This window comes from Atta colombica, unplaced genomic scaffold, assembly GCF_001594045.1.
Source record: "Atta colombica isolate Treedump-2 unplaced genomic scaffold, Acol1.0 scaffold126, whole genome shotgun sequence".
In the NCBI taxonomy this organism is placed as follows: Eukaryota; Metazoa; Arthropoda; class Insecta; order Hymenoptera; family Formicidae; genus Atta; species Atta colombica.
This window is the reverse complement of record NW_017259213.1, coordinates 2,140,252-2,159,159: the sequence shown is the minus strand read 5'-3', so window position 1 is coordinate 2,159,159 and position 18,908 is coordinate 2,140,252. Positions and strand designations below refer to the sequence as shown.

General features: G+C 27.9%; 1 protein-coding gene across 8 annotated transcripts in view; it reads right to left on the bottom strand.

Moving 5' to 3' along the window:
- The window catches only part of LOC108684084 (sodium bicarbonate cotransporter 3), a 58,342-nt gene extending 40,590 nt beyond the window's left edge, over positions 1–17,752 (bottom strand). For 7 of the 8 annotated variants that reach the window (XR_001931621.1, XR_001931622.1, XM_018188155.1 and 4 more), the window contains exon 1: positions 7,632–8,044. Coding sequence is in view for 5 of the 8 variants with exons in the window: in XM_018188155.1 (XP_018043644.1) it covers positions 7,632–7,663 (32 nt within the window). In the remaining 3 variants the exon portion in view is untranslated. Of the gene's footprint in view, positions 1–7,631; positions 8,045–13,061; positions 13,150–17,528 lie in introns of those variants that run through there. The other variant, XM_018188149.1, reaches the window with a different exon arrangement.
- Between the last annotated feature and the right edge of the window lie 1,156 nt (positions 17,753–18,908).

Sequence of the window (18,908 nt, the reverse complement as noted above, 5' to 3'; positions counted from 1 at the left end):
ATATATATATTACAAAATAGGAGTCTAATATATATATATATATTAGACTCCTATTTTGTAATTCTTAGTGACAGTAATGATACCGTTCCATTATCGCAGGTTTTGTAGATAGTAAAAAAGCGCAATGATAGTATAACAATATCATTACGGTCACTTGTTAAATGTTACAGAATAGGGGACCTTAGATTTACTAAGCCTGCATTTATTTAATACTGCGATTATGACACATAATGATAGATTTTCGCTAATTAAATTTATCAATTCTGTTTGCATATAAGTTTGTAAATGATTCTATAGATAGAAGTAGAAGAAGCATTTTTGGATTTTACAATACGGATACGACATCAAATGTCTTTAGAAATATAATTCTTGATATTTTATGACGTTTTAATTTATCGAATAATATTTGTAGACAACGTTACGATGATGCAACGAATATGTCTGATACTTTCAATAGAGTACAAACAAAAATTTTGAAGATAGAAAAAAAGGCTGTTTTGTCACTACTTGAATTTAGTTGTTCAAGATTATGAGTGTAAAGTTCATAACACAATATCGGGAATATTGCAACGTTGAACATTGCAGAAGATTTAATAAATTTTGTAAAAAATTCGCCCAAGACTAATAATTTTTAAAGACATATTGTTGCGTCCGTAGTATCCGTCTCTAAATTGTTGATTATAAATTACCTCGTCAATTTGTGTTTACGCACGTCTGTCTTATCAGGTTATCGTATTAATGATATCCGTTAAGCAGGCATAATAGGCGGAATATTTTTAAAAAATCAAATTGTTTTCTTGATTTTCATTTATTTAATATCATAACTATATATATGTATGTATTACCGAAAAATTTTATTATACTGTTGTTATTTTAATGCATAGGTATAAAAAAAGAAATGTCAAACAAAAAGGCGAATTTAAGACCATTTTGTCCTATTCGCTGGATCTCGTACGATACAAATACCTATATTAAATTTGTGAAAATTACAATACTTTAAGAGATTTTTTTCAGTGTTTGTTCTTCATCTGATACATCTGACGTAGCTGCAAAAGCAATGATTTTCTAAAAAATATGAAATAGTTTGATTTTTTTACGACATTTTTTTCTATTAAAGAAAATGTTCTGTCATTTAAATGTAACAAATACTGCTATTAAAAAAAAAATTTCATTTCGAAAATATAAAATTAGTAATTAAAACTGTACTACTATAAAAAATTTTAGAGAGCAGTTCGAAGAATTCTGAACATTAGTTACTGAGAAAAAGAAAATGTTCAAAATAGATTTGCCAAAGTTGAAATGCAAAAAAAAGATATCCAAAAAATTGGACAACTCGGGAAACAATTCAAAAGTTTATTGTATAAATGTAGAAAATATAGAAATATAGAATATAGAAAAAGTAGATAATATAGGAAATTATATTATATAAAGTAATCGATAATTTAGTAAATTGTTTGAAAAAAAAAAGTTCGATACAGAGGTGAGTACATTTTTTTGAGTACATTTGTGGAAAGTAGAAAGATATCTGTTGGAAGATGATAAGTTTATTGTAAAGTATTTTGACTCGAACGTAAACAGGGAACGACTAATTCTGTCGCAATATGTTGTAAGACATTGTATAGCAGAAGAGGCTTATAAGATTGGGCGCTGATCAATGAATAATTTTGCTATAACAGTTACAGTACAATAGTTTGCTAGAAGAAATGACATGAAGCGGACTTGCTGCCAGAGAGAGAGAAGCTTGTAAAATTAATGTTAACAATTCCTGTCACATGTGTGTACAACCGACATTTTTTTCTTTTAGGAGATCAGTAACTTATTTGTGGAGTATTATGACGCAGGTTAAATTCTGTAAGCATTATATACGAAGAAGAAGCAATGAAATTAGCAAATGAAATTACAAATGAATTCATAAATCGAAATGTAAGTAAACGTGCACTGCAACTGCATTGCATTGCAGTGAGAAAAAAAAGGAAAAGTCAGTGTTATTTATGAAAAAAGAAGAAAAAAAAGATTTTCAGAAATGCTTCTTGCACCTTCAATGTTTCCCTTGCATATATAGTTTATTTTGAAGTGGCTTAGATACTATCTCGGTACTTTTAACAACTTTATTTAAAAGATGACGAACGAGAGACAATTTGTAACAATTCATTATCGAATAAGCATTAACGAACAATTACATAGTGTCGCGTAATCTATTGCATTATCTTCTTAATTAATATGTAAGTCATTAATTTGCTTCTCTTTTTATCATATCATGCCTCGTATCTTAACTTACAATAGATAGATATGACATTTATACATATTTATAATTAATATCAGCAATCGATATAAATTTAATTTAATAACTAAAAAAATTTTTGATTCTGTTGATTATCAAATAAAAAAATACTGTAAAATTATTATTTAAGTATGATAAGACGGAGGGAAAAAGAATTATCGATGATAAGGTTTAAAATATGATATTTAACGCAAAGTATATAAATTATAAGGAAAGAAATTTCAAGCACTACATAATGCATTGTGCTGTACTTCCGGTTTTAGAATAAACAAATTCGGATGAGGAAGCGGACAATGCTCGGGATGATTAGCACCGAGGTCGGCGGACAGGCCCAATGAGACCATTAATGAGCGACAACAACGTCAAATGAAAAGGTCCTTGTAATATAATATTTTTCTGCGGACATGCAGCAATAATTGACAGCTTAATAATGAAAATAATTGCAAATCATTTCAATATGGACAAGTACCGCATATACAGCATCATCGAAGTAGTTCGTTCATCAGCGTATTAATTATATAATTGACAGATGACTCGAATCTAAGGACAATCAATGTCTATTACACTCATCAATTACTGTAATGGATAATAGCAACTAGCTCAATCAAAAACGCTTTCCAAATTTACGCATTAATTGCTAATTTCAAGTATGTCATCAAAATGATGTAACAGTTTCCGATATAATGTTAAAACATTGAAATCTCTTTCATAAATATAGTAATTCAAATATCGATGTAACAAAAGAATAAATATTAAAAAATTTATTAAAATATGTATTTAATTTAAAAGAAATGTTTTTGTTAAAAATGCCTTGGTTTATACATATTTTCAATATATTAATTACAGATCACGAAAGATAAATTTTCAAGCACCTGTATTTTATATTTTCTGTTAACACTTCATTTTTGCATTTTGTTTTGTTTGTGCATCTTTTCGAATATTCGATAACAATTTCATGAAAAGAGTGTTCGACACATGAGTAGTCTCAATTTGCAAATGTATCGCATCGAAGATGCATTTTTCATTTCTCGCTAATGAAGATTAATGAATAAAAGTTTGAAAAAGCTTCAACAGTATGAAAAGCTCTCTACTTAGATATTTTATTGATATAAAAATCAAAAATGCAACATTGATATAAAAATCAAAAATGCAACTTGTCTCATCATTAAATAGACAATTAAATACTCGTCTTCGCCTCGCGATAGAGGTTTCTAGAGAAATGTTCGAAACGAATCATTTATGAATATTCGCATAAATATTTTCGAAGAAAGGAAAATTACATAAAAAATAATTACGTTGAATTTTAATTCAAGAAAATTAAAATATTATTTAAAATTTATTTAAATTTATTGAATTTGATTATAATATGATATAGCAATAATTTTTTAATATAACTAATCTCATTTTAATATAACTTCGATGAGTTGCAATTTTTTATGAATATTTGCATCAATGTTTTTTTTTCAGTTTTATTTTTAAGAAATTAAATTTTTATAATTTATTATATATAATAATAATTTCATTAAAATACTATTTTTTCAATTTAATTCATAATGTGAGAATGGATGAGATATATTCATTTTATATCTCTTATTTCAATAAGATAATCTTATGTTGTTAAAGAATTTACTATCGCAGTTATAATCGAGTTTTGATATATATATTATTTACATAAAATATTATACTTAAATAATTATTAAGTCTCTCAGTTGATAGATACATTATTTATACAATGTAATTAATAATAAAATTTAAACTAATGATAATGTGAATTTAACCTAATATTTAATAATATATACTTTCTTGAATAGAAGCGACATGTCAACGTACTAATTAACTCAATAATTTTTACGTGACGGAATTCATAAAAAATGAATATAAACTCCATAAATAATACTATCTCGCAAATATGTATACGTGTATTAATGTTATTTATTTTTAGATTTGAGAATTGAAGCGAAAACAGCGCGAAAATTAGAACGACGATAAAAATAATATATGACAGATAAGATTAATAGTCATGACTCAATGAAATGATAATCATCACCGTAATCATCACTTCTTAACAAGATTCTTAACAAGATTTTATCTATCAGCACGTAATTTCACACTTGTAAAATGTAAATAGTACTTAATAAATCTCACAAGACTAATGATAACATCAGCTTTATTAGCGAATATTGTTAATTATTTTTATTAATACACAAGGAACAGAATGACATATTTAAGACTCATGATTTATATTATTTAAAGCTTTAAAAAATAGTACTAATTGTAAGTACCGAAAACAATGAATTGATTTATTAGAGGTTTCCACCATGTTGTTCTTTAAATATTTAATGTGATTTTCTTATCTTTATTATACGTTCCTATCATGTAAAAATTATTTTTACACTGACATAGCTTCGATTAAAATAAGGCAAACTTAGCAAACATAAAGCGCCTAATCTTAAATAATCATTGCATTTTCCGAGAAAGAAAGACGGATGTTTACATATGTAGAGAGAATATTGGGAGAGACTGATTTGAGACATTGTGCTAATTTTGAATAATGCTGATATAAAAGGTTTTCGTGTGATCGAAATCTTATAATTTTATAACTTTTATAATAAAGATGATCTAGAGTATTGCATGTCAAAGTTCACGTGCGTAATAATACATAATATTATAATAAATATAGATAGAAACTTTCAACAAAATTTACAAATCACTGTTGCAAAGTAAAATTTTATAATTTTTATATGTAAAATATTATAATGTTATAATTTCTGGAATTATTTTATGTATTATAATATATGTTTTTCTTTAATTATTTTTTTAAGACATGCGTTTTTATAATTCATACACTGATAAAAATAAAATATTAATTTTAACTTAAAGACTTAATAAATTTTTCGAGACAAATTGACAATTTTTTTACAAAAAAATATTAATTTTAAATATTAATTTTTTTTGTATGTCTCAGAAAGTCCACTACACATCTTTAAGTTAAGATTAAATAATTTTTAATTTTCAACAGCAAAATTACAATGCACGCATCAATAAGAAATTCGCTGATCAGTAAGCATTAAACATCAAAACGCGTTGGCGTAATTTATGAATTTTTACATTATTTCGTATTACGTAAATTATTTATATGGGAGATGCAAACTTGTCCAAAGCAATTTTATAAAGCAGCACATAGATGGAGAAAAATGTTATCCTATCTTGAGAGAAAAGTTGCAAAATAAAGATCGCGTCGGTGAAAGAAGAACGAGTGAAAAAAGCAATCGATTATCACTCTAAATACCAATAAGAATTTTATGCACCTTTAACATAAGAGAGGTCAAAGGTTAATTATCCCTGAATAAACTGTTACTTTCTAACAACCAAGTTTTTTTTCTTTTTTAAAATAACTTTCTAAAAGAATTACTCTAAAATAACTCTTAAATTGCGTCAGTATGTAAATTTTATGCTAAATCATTATATTTTTATAAAGAATCATATTATATTTTAAATCATATTATATTCTAATGAAGAAACATTTATAGTTTGTAATATTTGCCGTTTGTATTATTCTCTAAAATTCTAATTGTCTTTCTAATTATGTTCTCTTTCATAACAATAACAAAGTATACAATATTTTCCGTGATTTTACGATTTATTTTCTTATAAATTAATTTTTTTATCTAATGTTCATAACGTTTTTTAAAAATAATTTTTTATAAAATATACTTATTTTTTCCTTGTATGCTTATTTATTTTTACGTACATTTTTTTAGATAATATTATTATATTTACTAGGATTTATAAAAATTTATATATTTCTCGCGCACGCGATTCTTAGTATAAGTAGAAATTATTGCACAATACCGCCGATATTTGTTTCCGGATATTTTTCTGCATACTGCATGATATATAGATAATTTACAAATGCAATTGATAATATTATTATATTTATTAGGATTTATAAAAATTTATATATTTCTCGCGTACGCGATTCTTAGTATAAGTAGAAATTATTGCACAATACCGCCGATATTTGTTTCCGGATATTTTTCTGCATACTGCATGATATATAGATAACTTACAAATGCAATTGAAATTGGATAAATTTGCATGTCGCACATCGATTATCAATTCTGTCTCAACGAGCTGACATTTTTTTCAGGTCCCGATTTTTTTCGCTGTCCCGATAACGATAATCATTATATGTAGAATCGAGCACATATAACATTGATAAGAAAATCCATGTGTCGTGACGTTACTTGGGTCAAAGTGCGGGTCAGCACATGATCAACGGTTAGATATTGTGAAATAATTATTCCTCCATGATTTTTGCAAACGCATTGCAGTGTACATAAGCATGAAAAAAAAATTTGTTTAAACGGTTGGTTAACTCTGTTCACGTTTCATGTTGCAAGGTGAATCTAATTCAAGGATATAAGGCACTGGAATTAAACATGTTTCATGCAATGCATGATTGCATGATTAATACAATCAATTATAAGTTGGTTGATTGTTCAATTTTTAGTCATCAGACGTGTCTTGGGTGTCAATTTTACATTTTGAATAACTTGGTTCAAATTTGTATGTCTAACACAAATATTTTATTGAATAAACTTTCCTAAAATATCACATTTATTAGTATTATATTCAGTATGTATTAGAATGAGCATAATACCAATTAAAATACTTTTCTGTTGCGTCACAAATAAAATTTTCCTAACATTTTAAATAGAGATTTTATTAAATTGTAATTTAAAAAAATTTAAATTACTTTTTCCGTAATATGATAACAATATTTTTAAACAAACATGTGTGTTAATAAATGTGTGTTAAATATCAATGTATTTTTTCTTTAAATTAAAAAAATCTTTCTATTATTAAATTTTATTGACGAATATCAAAACATACCGAAATTAATTAACACACTTTACTTGTTATCATTATTGATAGCACGTTTCAATCTTCTGTTTTTACAGTGATCATCCGTCGATATCAAATGCATCGAAGATTAAAAAAACAAATCGATTTAATATGATAGAGAGGCGAGCGCAAATTTTATACCAACATCTGTTGCTTTCTCAGCTTGCAGAGTCGACTTAGAATAGTTCAGTCTTAATCATTATGGCGGCTATTCATATAATCTGAATAGCTATATGTTACTCATACAACAGAATTTGTTATCAGATGAAAATAATTTTAATTAGTATATTACTATAAACAATTCGGCAACAAGTGCTATTGCTATCGTTGGTTACCATTTATTATACAAAATGAATGAGTAATAAAATATAATTTAAACGAGAGAATGTAATCTTCAAATTAACAGATTAATTACACATATCACTGTTTATAAAAACCCTACTTGTCCAATTGCATATCTCTTCGGAGCTCCATCGGTGATTGCACCTGAAGAGATCCGTCACCGCGATGACAAGCACGATAGTAAATGTGCTTTTGGCTGCAATGTCAGATGGTCCTCATGTCAGAATCACCCCGCTTCACGAGTAAATAAAGCGCGCATGGACAGAGAATGTGTATTCAATTATTTCTCCTCTGTCTCTCTCTCTCTCTCTCTCTCTCTTTCTCTATAGGCTCACCCACATATACACGCGTATGCATACGTACATACGTTGCACTACGTACGTACGGACGTCTGCGCACCGTGGTGTATACCGGAGAACTGTTTACCATCGGCTGACAGCCAGATGATAGCTTCCGAACGTACACTCCTCGGTGCCGGAGACGAGCAATCGGCCACTCGCAACAACCAGTCTGTGGCTGGCAGCAGCGTGGAGACAGTTATCCAGTGATTTTGATAAGGAAACTCCGCCCAGATAGTGCCGAGATATACTTGGGAATCCGGTCAGACTGTCAGGAAGGGGTATTATTCTGTCATTTCGAAATCGGCGACGATGCGTGTGGCAATCGTCGAATCAATGATGTCAGGTCCAAAGAGCTAGTCGTAATTTCAAAGAAGTTATATGTCATTGTAGTACGCTCTTATCGAGATTTCCCATAGATGGATATAGAAAAAATGAAGCTTCTACTAGTGAAGGTGTATAAAGGCATCGATATGACGATATGTCCTGAATTTCTCGGAATTTAATGTTGAATCAATTCACAATCTACGAAGTCGATTTTTTAATTTGCTGTCACATATTACAGGATGTTAAGTATCAATATTCGAATAGAGATAAATAGCGACGAACAAATAATAAAGCTGAATGGAATATATACGTGATATTTAAAAAGATATTTTTTTTGTCAAATTCTTAATGATCCTATTCAATTATCATTGCTTTGAAATTAAACAACGTAAAGTGGATAATATTGTTTCACGGTATGTAAATATTTCGATTGTAACACATCAAGCTTAGTTCTGGCTTTCCACATAAGACGGATCTATTTGATTGAACAGTGACTGTTGATAACTCTTCGGCTTTCGTATTTATTTTACATTTACTGACTTTTTATATTATTATAAAAATGTTTATATAATTTTGAAATTATTAGTATTATATACATGATAATTTGGAGACACACACACACACACACACACACACACACACACACACACACACACACACACACACACACACACAATTTATCAAATATAAATTTTGAAAAAATAATAATATAGTAAGATAAGAGATAAAGTAATTCAATGGCATTTGTAAAAAAAACTATTTATATGATATTGAGCAAATAATGCGATAATTACGTGATAAAAGTGATAATGTTTTCTTGTTTGAGAAAATAAGTCATTTGTGCGCAGAAATGATTCAAAGTATAATCAGATCATCCATCGTATGTCGATTACACTCATCATCTCTTATTGCGTGCGCGCGCACACACTAAATATACGTCTTGATTATACGAATTATTTATAGATAGCTAGTGTTATTCCATTGGAAATCATTATAATACACTTTTGTAATAATAGGTTTGACGTACAGATGCGAATGCGGGATTGCCTTATACAAGCATATACGTGGGCACAATAGTGGCATTTATGATTAGTTCGGAAGAAGGAAGAGATTTGCATACTATGATATGTCGTATTAGAAATATGCTTTGTGCTTATTGTTTTCAACTTGTACAAATTCTTTGTTTCGATAATATATCAATCTTTAAATTTTATTTTATACTTATAATTAATAATAATAAGTATTAATTTTGTTAATATTAGTGTTGCATATCTATTTCGTTATAATGAAAATTTTAAAGACATTAAAATAATTTTGCACAATAATTATTTAATTATTAGGAATGTAATAAAATCAATATTACTTCCTTTATTTGCGAGTCTATTGAAACTCTAATAGGAGTTTTGCTCAAATGTAATGGCCATTGTTGAGAATAAACGTAGCCTGTTAGGAAATAATTCTATACAGTAATACTGTTCAAACAATTGATCCCAATAGAATCTTGGTTACCGCTTTAGCGCATGTGGAGTGACAAGTAGCACATGTATCATAAATAATTAATTAATTACGCGAATGAATATTGCATATATTACATTTATGGTCACACTCTCAGGAGAGTATAATCAATTTGTTTAACCGTGCGTTATATATCGAGAAATTTGTATGTGCTACGTATTTATGAGCTTAATTACCTAATCATTAACTATTGAATACTTTTTAATACCTGTACAATTGAACTGTTATGAAGAATGCTTAGAAAAAATTCTTGAAAGAAATACATTTTATTTATTACGTCATTGAATATGTATTCATATAATAATTAACATAATCTCAAATAACATAATTAACAAATATCCTCAATATAATAACAAAGATACAATCTTTCCATTCATTTTATTGCATTTTTGCATTTTTTATGATCTCCAATCAAAATTCTGGGAACGTATTATAGAACTGTTCAGAATGGATTTTGATCGAAATTGTTCAATTATTCCCTAGATTTCTATTTTTGTTTTTTTATTTCTATTATTTTCTGAGGAAATCAAAATAATTTTACTTGGTATCCATTCCGAACAGTTCGATAATATACGTACCCAGAATTGAATTCTGATTGAAAATATAAAAATGCAACGATGTCAAACGAATCCAAATAATACGTGCCCTCTATTTAGAAAATTAAATTAATGTATGCATGTTATCATGATAAAACCGATATTAAATCGATTAAAGAATCTTTTGGCATTTTCAAAAGAGTTTATTCAATTTTTTTCCTCATTGTTATGCAATCGCTTATTTACAATACAAATGTAAATCTCTAAATCTCTATAGCGTAAGCGTGATCGCATTTTTACGACGACGACCGGCGGTGAAATCCGCTGAGAACCAGAGACAGCGAGTTAATACTAATTTGAAGGCGCATTTTCACACGCTAGATAAAAATGAAAAAAAATACTCAAAGCGTGATAATATTGCGTATTATCACGAGTTTCGTTATCAGATTATGGAAGACAGTTATGCCTATCAATTGAAGAAACGATTTGTTATCACTGTTGCTTGATGAGAGACACGACACGCAGTCTAGCAGAGAATCTGAATAATGCAAACTTTCGCATATGCAGCATTGTCGCGGTATACAATGTGTTTCAGTTACGTTCGTATCTTTCTAACTATTAAATACATACAATACGCGATTTTTCTTCTGATTTTTTCATCCAAAGAAACAGTCGCATTTTGCGTCATACCATTTGCATTACATTTAATGGCGTTATATTTGCGCATTCGGAAAATGAGGAAAGAAATCTGTAATTATAAATATAGAGTATTTTTGTATTATTTGACAAAATATTTAATAATATGTTATATAAGATATTCTTATTAAAGAGAATTTCAAATCGAAAAGTAATTCATTTTCACAATTAAATCGAAACTTAATCTCATCTTAAAATTTTAATTTTTAATATTAATATGTTCCCAATAAGTTTCTTAGTGAAAGAGCTTTATTAGGTCAGATCAACTAAAAGCCAGATTTAACTATCCGTAACCACTTAACTCAAGAAAATTTTTCAATATATTAAAAAATACATTGAAAATAATTAAATTACTTATAAAATTCTATTAAAAGGAAATTAATTAATTCTTAAATATTTATCTACCATGACTTACGCAACGAGTTACTACACGAAGTGAGTTTTCATTCTTTACAGCTCCCCTTGCGTTAAACCGCTCTCAATTAACGTCTGTTTAGGTACCGTGAGTCTTTTTAGAGCCAATCAGTACGCACTAAAGACTCGTAAATAGTATCCTGTCACCGACGTCTCATCATTTTCCTCGTTATCTCTCGATTCGTCCTTGTTGTCTAGTAAATTAGACAGGACCAGCGTATGTTAAATCAAATGTACATGAGTCCAATTTAATATATCTCGTACAAGCACGTGATGAGATGATAATGTTCGACTGTCAGCCCCATTATAATGACACGTAAGTCGATCAGTTAAAACCGGTGGAATCTTTCGATAACTGGTATACGTGACTCATAACATATTCCGAACAACTCTATATCACGCATCATTTATTCAGGAATATTCTCGTTTTGAATAATCTACAAATCAGTGAATGTATCCTTCCTCTCTTTTTCTACATAATAATAAAAAATATCGCGATACAAATTATTTATTCTGTTTTTATATATAACTAGGCTAAAATATATAAATTCACATGCTTAAGCAAGCTAGCAAATATTTGTTAGTTTATTTAAATTAATACGCTAAAAAATGTTCAAAAAGATAGCAGAAATGTCTAATTTATTTATTATTTTTATATTTTTATTATTAAACTAATTTATTATTAATTTATTATTGCACTCTAATTACCACACCTGTTTTATACATTCTTACGTATCTAAAGTAATGCAAATTTTGTAACGTGATACTAACAAATTAAATTGATTGCGACGATTTCATATCTATTCTATTATATGATAAACCCTCTCAATTGAATTCTCAAAGATATATACTTCAAATCAAATGCTGCATAGAATCTAGTCTGAGCTCAATTTGAATATAGACTCTGGTCTAATGTCGTTATTTCTCATATATTTTTTTATATTTAAATTATCCAATTTTTATTGTATTAAATAATAGGTCTAAAAGTAGAACATCAACATACTTTTTAATGTTGTTTAGTGGCTAACTAATTGTTTTCATGAAGATAATTTAAAAAAATAAAAACTATTGCGATATTTCGAATACTATTACTTTGATAACTATTATGGTTAAATCGATAATAAATTAATAGTTTATAATAATTATGTGATAATATACTTACCTAGATAGCACAGATGATCATTACTTTAGGGGTTTTTCTTACTAAATTTTTTATGAATTAATGCAATGGATTCGAAATTAATTGTTTGTAAATGATTTTACTCACGAGAAATAAAACTCCACTGTGTCCATCTAATGGCGTTCTACTTGTGGCTGTAGCATTTTTTAAATTTAATTATAAACAGATTAAGCTCTAATAATAGTAGATTTCTAATAATAATACAAATGAATCATCTTTCTAAATTCATAAAGAATTAAAAAGATGATTCATTTGTATTATTATTAGAAAAACTTTATTTATCGTTATATTATTCAGTAAGTATTGAAATGTGTACTTAACATCGATCAATTCATGACTTATTGTTGCAAAAAGTTTAAAATATTATAAGCTCAATATCAAATGTTGTTAAACATATTCACTTCATATACGCGATTTAATTAGCGACATTCGCATTTATAGTATTCAAAATACTTTTTGCAAACAGTCTTTATTAAAAGTAAATATATTTACTTTTTATTTAATATAGATATGTGCGGACTTACCTCCTGAATTACTAGCAGTCTTGAGTGCACCCTAATTGTAACTTCCTTTCCTCCGAATCGATCACGTTCTATCAAACAGCTGGCATAACTATAGAAAAGAAAAAAAGAAAAACATCACACTTCGTATCGACAACTGGATTTCAATCAACAATGGAAGTTTTAAGTTGTTCTCTTATTAAAATATTTTATCACGTGCGCGACATTTAAAAAATTTTTTATGTTGGAAAAGATCCAATGTTGTCCATTTATGTTGGAAGATGAAGGAAAATTAGAGAGCATGTCTTGTTGTTTTAAATGCTTGTTTCTTTCTTGATTAAAGGAGAAATATAAGAGAGTCAAATGTAGAATTATTTATAAAAATGCTGTATTTGTACTCTTAAAAAAATTATGCAGAGAAACTTCTCTAAAATTAAATTTATTAGAATAAAAAAATTTAATTCAATCTGAGATTATCTTCAATCTAGTATTAAATTTTGTTCAATCTAATACAAAGTTATCAATTTTGTAAGAAAGGAAATTTACAATTATAAAAAGGAAATGTACAATTATAAAAAGTTAAATTTATTGAAGCTAATTCCTACAATAAAGTCGATAGCGATCTCTTGGGAGAATAACGAGACTTTGAATGGAATTAAAAGATGATAAATTTTAAACATGCGAACCGTCGATTCACCAGAGTTTAACGTCGTGTCGCCTTGACCTGGCGACGGCGAATTGCAAGGATAAATGCCGCCTATAAAAAGCCATCGTTACAAATTCATGCAACCTTCACTACCTCCGCCCTATCGCTCGCAACTACCACGAGCGGAACGATCGAACGCGAACCGCCCTTCGCCCTGTCACCGAGCGCAACAATGACTTTCGCTTCAGTTTCTGTCTAAAGATGCTTGCGATGTAACCCGATAATTGGAAAATATAGATGGTTTGGCCTAGAAATTTTGTTCAATTTTGACATTCTGTATTTTATAAATAAACTTACTTATAAATTTTTATTTAGTAATTTAAATTGTATTGTCATATATTTTTTTGACGCACTAAATTTTTATAGATTGTTCTTAGAACCGATACTCTAACTCTAATGCTAGCAGAAAATGAGAGATAATATTGATGCACTTAAGCTATCAAATAAAAATAATAACTCCTTGTTATCAATAATTTTGCTATCCTTTACACTTAATACAGATTGCTTATTCTTTTTATTATTAATTAATCACAGAACTTAAGTTAATCACTTTTTCATCATTATAAATTATAATAAAAGATTAATTTAAATTGGCTTTTGAAATATTAACAACAAATAAAAATATAAAATAAAAACCGGGCAATTAAGAGCCTTGATACGCAATAATTGGTACGCAAATCATACAAATATATTTCGATTGTATCTACTGATTTATTACATACCAATTATTGCGTATCAAGATTCTTAATTGCCCGTTTTTTATTTTATATTTTTATTTGTTATAAACTATAAGCTTTTTACAAACATTATAAATGACACTTGTAATATTTGAATGATATGAACGATTAAAGCATTGATACATTATTACATTTAAATATCTTTAATCTTATTATAGACAAGTGTCGATATGATGTTAAGCTTAATTTATAATACTATACACAAATACACACATAATTTTTTATTTATGTTTGTACACGTGCATGTATACACAGAAAAATGACTATTCTTGAATCAATTATAATATATTCATATATTATATAAGCAAAAATATTGTATCCTTGCTTTAAAAATTTTAGTCGTAATTTGATTGAATTTGTATTGATACAAGAAATTTTTAATTGAATAAGTCTTGAATGCAAAATAATACTTACATCAAAACAAATTTAATCAAATCAAAACTATCTTTGAGACAAGATTATAATATTTTACATATGTTATGATTGATTTAAGTATATATTATGATTGATTTAAGAATAGTCTTTTTTCTGTGTATACATGTATGTACAAACATAAATAAAAAAATTATGTGTATTTGTAGCATAAATCAAACTTAATTTCGTATCGATACTTGTCTATAGAGATATTTAAAAGATTAAAGATATTTAAATGTAATAATGTATCAATATTTAAATCGTTCATATCATTCAAATATTACAAGTGTCCTTTATGTTTGTAAAAAGCTTATAGTTTATAACAAAAAAAATATAAAAATATAAAAAAATGGGCAATTAAGAATACGCATAATGATACGCAGTAATTAAGAATAGCCTTTTTTTCTGTTAGAAGTGATAATTGTTTGCAAAAAAGAAAATCTGTCAACACTGAATTTCAATCTATTGGCTTCTGAAGAAATACAAAAATAAATTTGTTTACAATATTCATAAAATATATGTGAAGATTTCAAACATTCTCTGTTTTTCCTTTGTACTTTTTTTTTCCTTTTTGTCAACATCGTAACCATCGTGTAATCTTAACAAAAGAATTAAAAAAATAAAATACATACAAAGTAAAATAAGTACAAAGTAAAATCGTACAAAAAAGTTAAAACATACGGCATTTAAAATCGCGTACTAAGTGATAAGCAAAAAAATCTCGTCTGTAACGAGTTCAGCAGTACTTATCACTAGGAAAGTTTAGTGCACTCTTAGTAAGTCGCGTGCACAGCTGCTTCATGCTGGAACGCGGCGTGACAGATAGAGAACATAATACAACTTGGTAAATTATTTTCATATCCGGCTGCGTGACAGATCAGTAAAATAATACGTCAATTTGAAGTACGATGACAAAGATATGTACGTGATAAATTTTTTGAAAATTAACACAATAACAACAATGAAATCAGATGTCGATAATGTCGAGTTGTCAAGATATACGTATTCAACGATGCTACAATATTTTGTTTTATATTCACAAACGTGTGTTCGTAATACTTATATCCGTGTATTATTTTTGTCTAGAATTTTTCTTCTTATTTTTATTTTTATTCCAAAACTTTCAGCGCTTAAAGGCAAAAATTGTGCAAAACGTAATAAAATTATAGAAACGTTAAACTTTGAATATGTAAAAATGTTTCATTATATCTTTTTCGATTATATTCTTTATATGATCTTCTCATTTATTCACAAAAGAGAATCTCAAAGTTTTTTCTTAAAATTATTTAATTTTTCAAATCCAAAAAAATAATTTCTAAGACAGTTTATGCAATCTTAATTATATAATAAGATATAATAAAGTTTTAAAAACTTTCTTGCTTAAAATCACTTCAAGTATCAAAGGAATATTTCTTTTGTCTTGCTCTTTTTAATTAGGGATATTGAAAATATTCAGCCTCATTGAAGTGTATCGTTAATGCTGTGCACGTATCATCCGACAACTTAATAACAATGTGACGCGCAGAAAACATGGTTCTTAGAAAAAGAAATATAAATCTTTTTTTGGAAAAAATTTTAAATACATCTTATCGCTTCTCTCAAAATAACGATAAAATTCGAAATTGAATTAGATTATTTCTAAACAAATGATTATACTATTATATAATGATTGTACTGATAAATGATTGTGATGATATAAAGTATCATCGAATAAGAGCACAACAGACATTATAAAAATTATTTAAAATATGACAGTATAAAGATCACGGATTTCATATTCAATCGAATTATATGATAGCAAATGAGAGAATCAAATAATGAGGAAAATTAATAATGAAAAATATTAGAGCTAGAAAGTATAAGAATTCTACCTGTATCCAAAAAAATGACAAAAAGCAATAATATTTCCTCTATTATTATAAATTATTATAATGATAATATTTACTTTCTCTTATCTGCTTTAATTGATCTATGAAAAATATTTACAAATATATTAGGTACCTGTATCTAAAGGTATATTAAAGAAGAGATATTTTTGTAAATCAAAATTATTAAATTTTCTAATATAATAAAAATACCAAAAAGAATTAAATATATAAAATAAAATATGCATATAATGTTCATTAAATAAATATGTATTTAAATATTATATAATTATCAAATAAAATATACATTATAAAGATATATTTTGTACGAATAAAGAAAATGCAATAGATTAATTTTTTGTTCATTATCGATTAATTATTATAAAAGAAAGAAGAATATCTCTAAGAAGTGGAGCGCAATGAGATAAAAATAACTTTTGCATTTGTGAAGAAATCTAATTCATTTATATTCAATGGCTTGATAAGTTGTTGAAATTATCGGAAATATAACTATTTCTTTATCTTTTTCTAAAATCAAATCACTAGCCGTAAAACAAAAAACTTCACGTTTATGCTTATTTGTAAATAACTAAACCAAAACTAAACAAATTTATTGTTAATGCGATATACCAAGTAAATACATATCAGAGATGGGGAGAAGAGATGGGAATAAAATATAAAAATATAATATACAAGAAAAGTGAGACGCGAGATCAAAGATAATACACACGAGATTTTTCCACACGGAAGCGGGCAAATGGAAGAGTACCTCTCGTGTATATCCGGATGTGTCACGGAACGATGAAAGAAAAGTGCATCAGGCAAGCGGGAACGGGTAAGGCACGTCGCGCACGAGATTTAACGATCCTTCTTTCCCGGTCGGCAGGTGACTCGCATCCTTCCTCAAGGTGAGGATGAAGGAGAACGCCGGCGAATAACGACGGCGACCCCGTGCCAACCTTCGGGCTTTTGCACGAAGGATCGACGGTGGAGAGCGTGCGGCGCGTGTCCGCGACGCGAGAGTACTGCTTCTCGCAAAAGGTAGAGGCGCCTGCACGCTCTTCGGTATTGATCCACGTGGACGACACTCCTCCTCGTTCGTTCGACCAGCTCCGCCGTCTCTTAACGTTAGCGTCCATCGGTGATCTGCCGCCTCCAAAGTCCCGTTGATTTATTGTTCCATCTACCTGCTTAAATCCATTGAGATTTTCTTGACAGGTCGATAATTGTCATTGATACGGTTAGATGAAGAAGGTAAACGATTAGATAAGCTCGTGGGACACAAGTTGACCAAGCAGTGAATGACCGATTAATACAGCTACAGCAGTCGCATACGCGTAAAATATAAATGCTTTCATACATAGCACGGAAAATTAATGAGATGCTTAACAAACATAAAATACATAAACATAAAATACATTAAACATAAAATACATAAACTTCAAAATTAAAGAAATCTTATTTATCTTTAATACCTTTCATTTCTCTTTTTTTTTTCAATTTAGTTATTTTATTATTTTTTATTATTGAATTATTTAATTTCTTTATTTAATCTGTGATTATATTATATTTATTATAAAAATTATTTATCATTTTCATTATATTTATTAATATTTAATGTCATATTACATAAATTTAAAATTCAATATTTTACATTTTCCTGCTAAACATTTAAATATTTATAATAACGTTATTATTATTCTCTCTTGTAATTTCATGTAATGTTTATTAATAAAGAGATTAGGGGCATTATTAATAATTACTTTTATATTATACACGCAGAGAAAACATTTTTCTTTCAAGATCAATTTTTTTTCTTCTTATGAATATTGATTTTAGCTATTGAATGCTGATTCAGCTGTAAATGGTCTCTCCAAATGGCGGTTATATTCTGAAAACACTCTCAATACACAATTTTGAAGGTTTCTTACTGTCAAAATTCAAATTGTTTTCCTATGTGCATACAGATCTATCTATTTACATCATAAAGTATTCAAACAGTACAGATAAAAATTACCTTTAAAGTCTATCTTTAGGGATGGCTCGATAGGACACTAGCACGGCAGGGAGAAAGGATGTCTGAAGGTCGTTCATTGCCTCGAAAAAGAATACAAACTACCGACTAAAAGTTAATTGCATTAATCTTTTG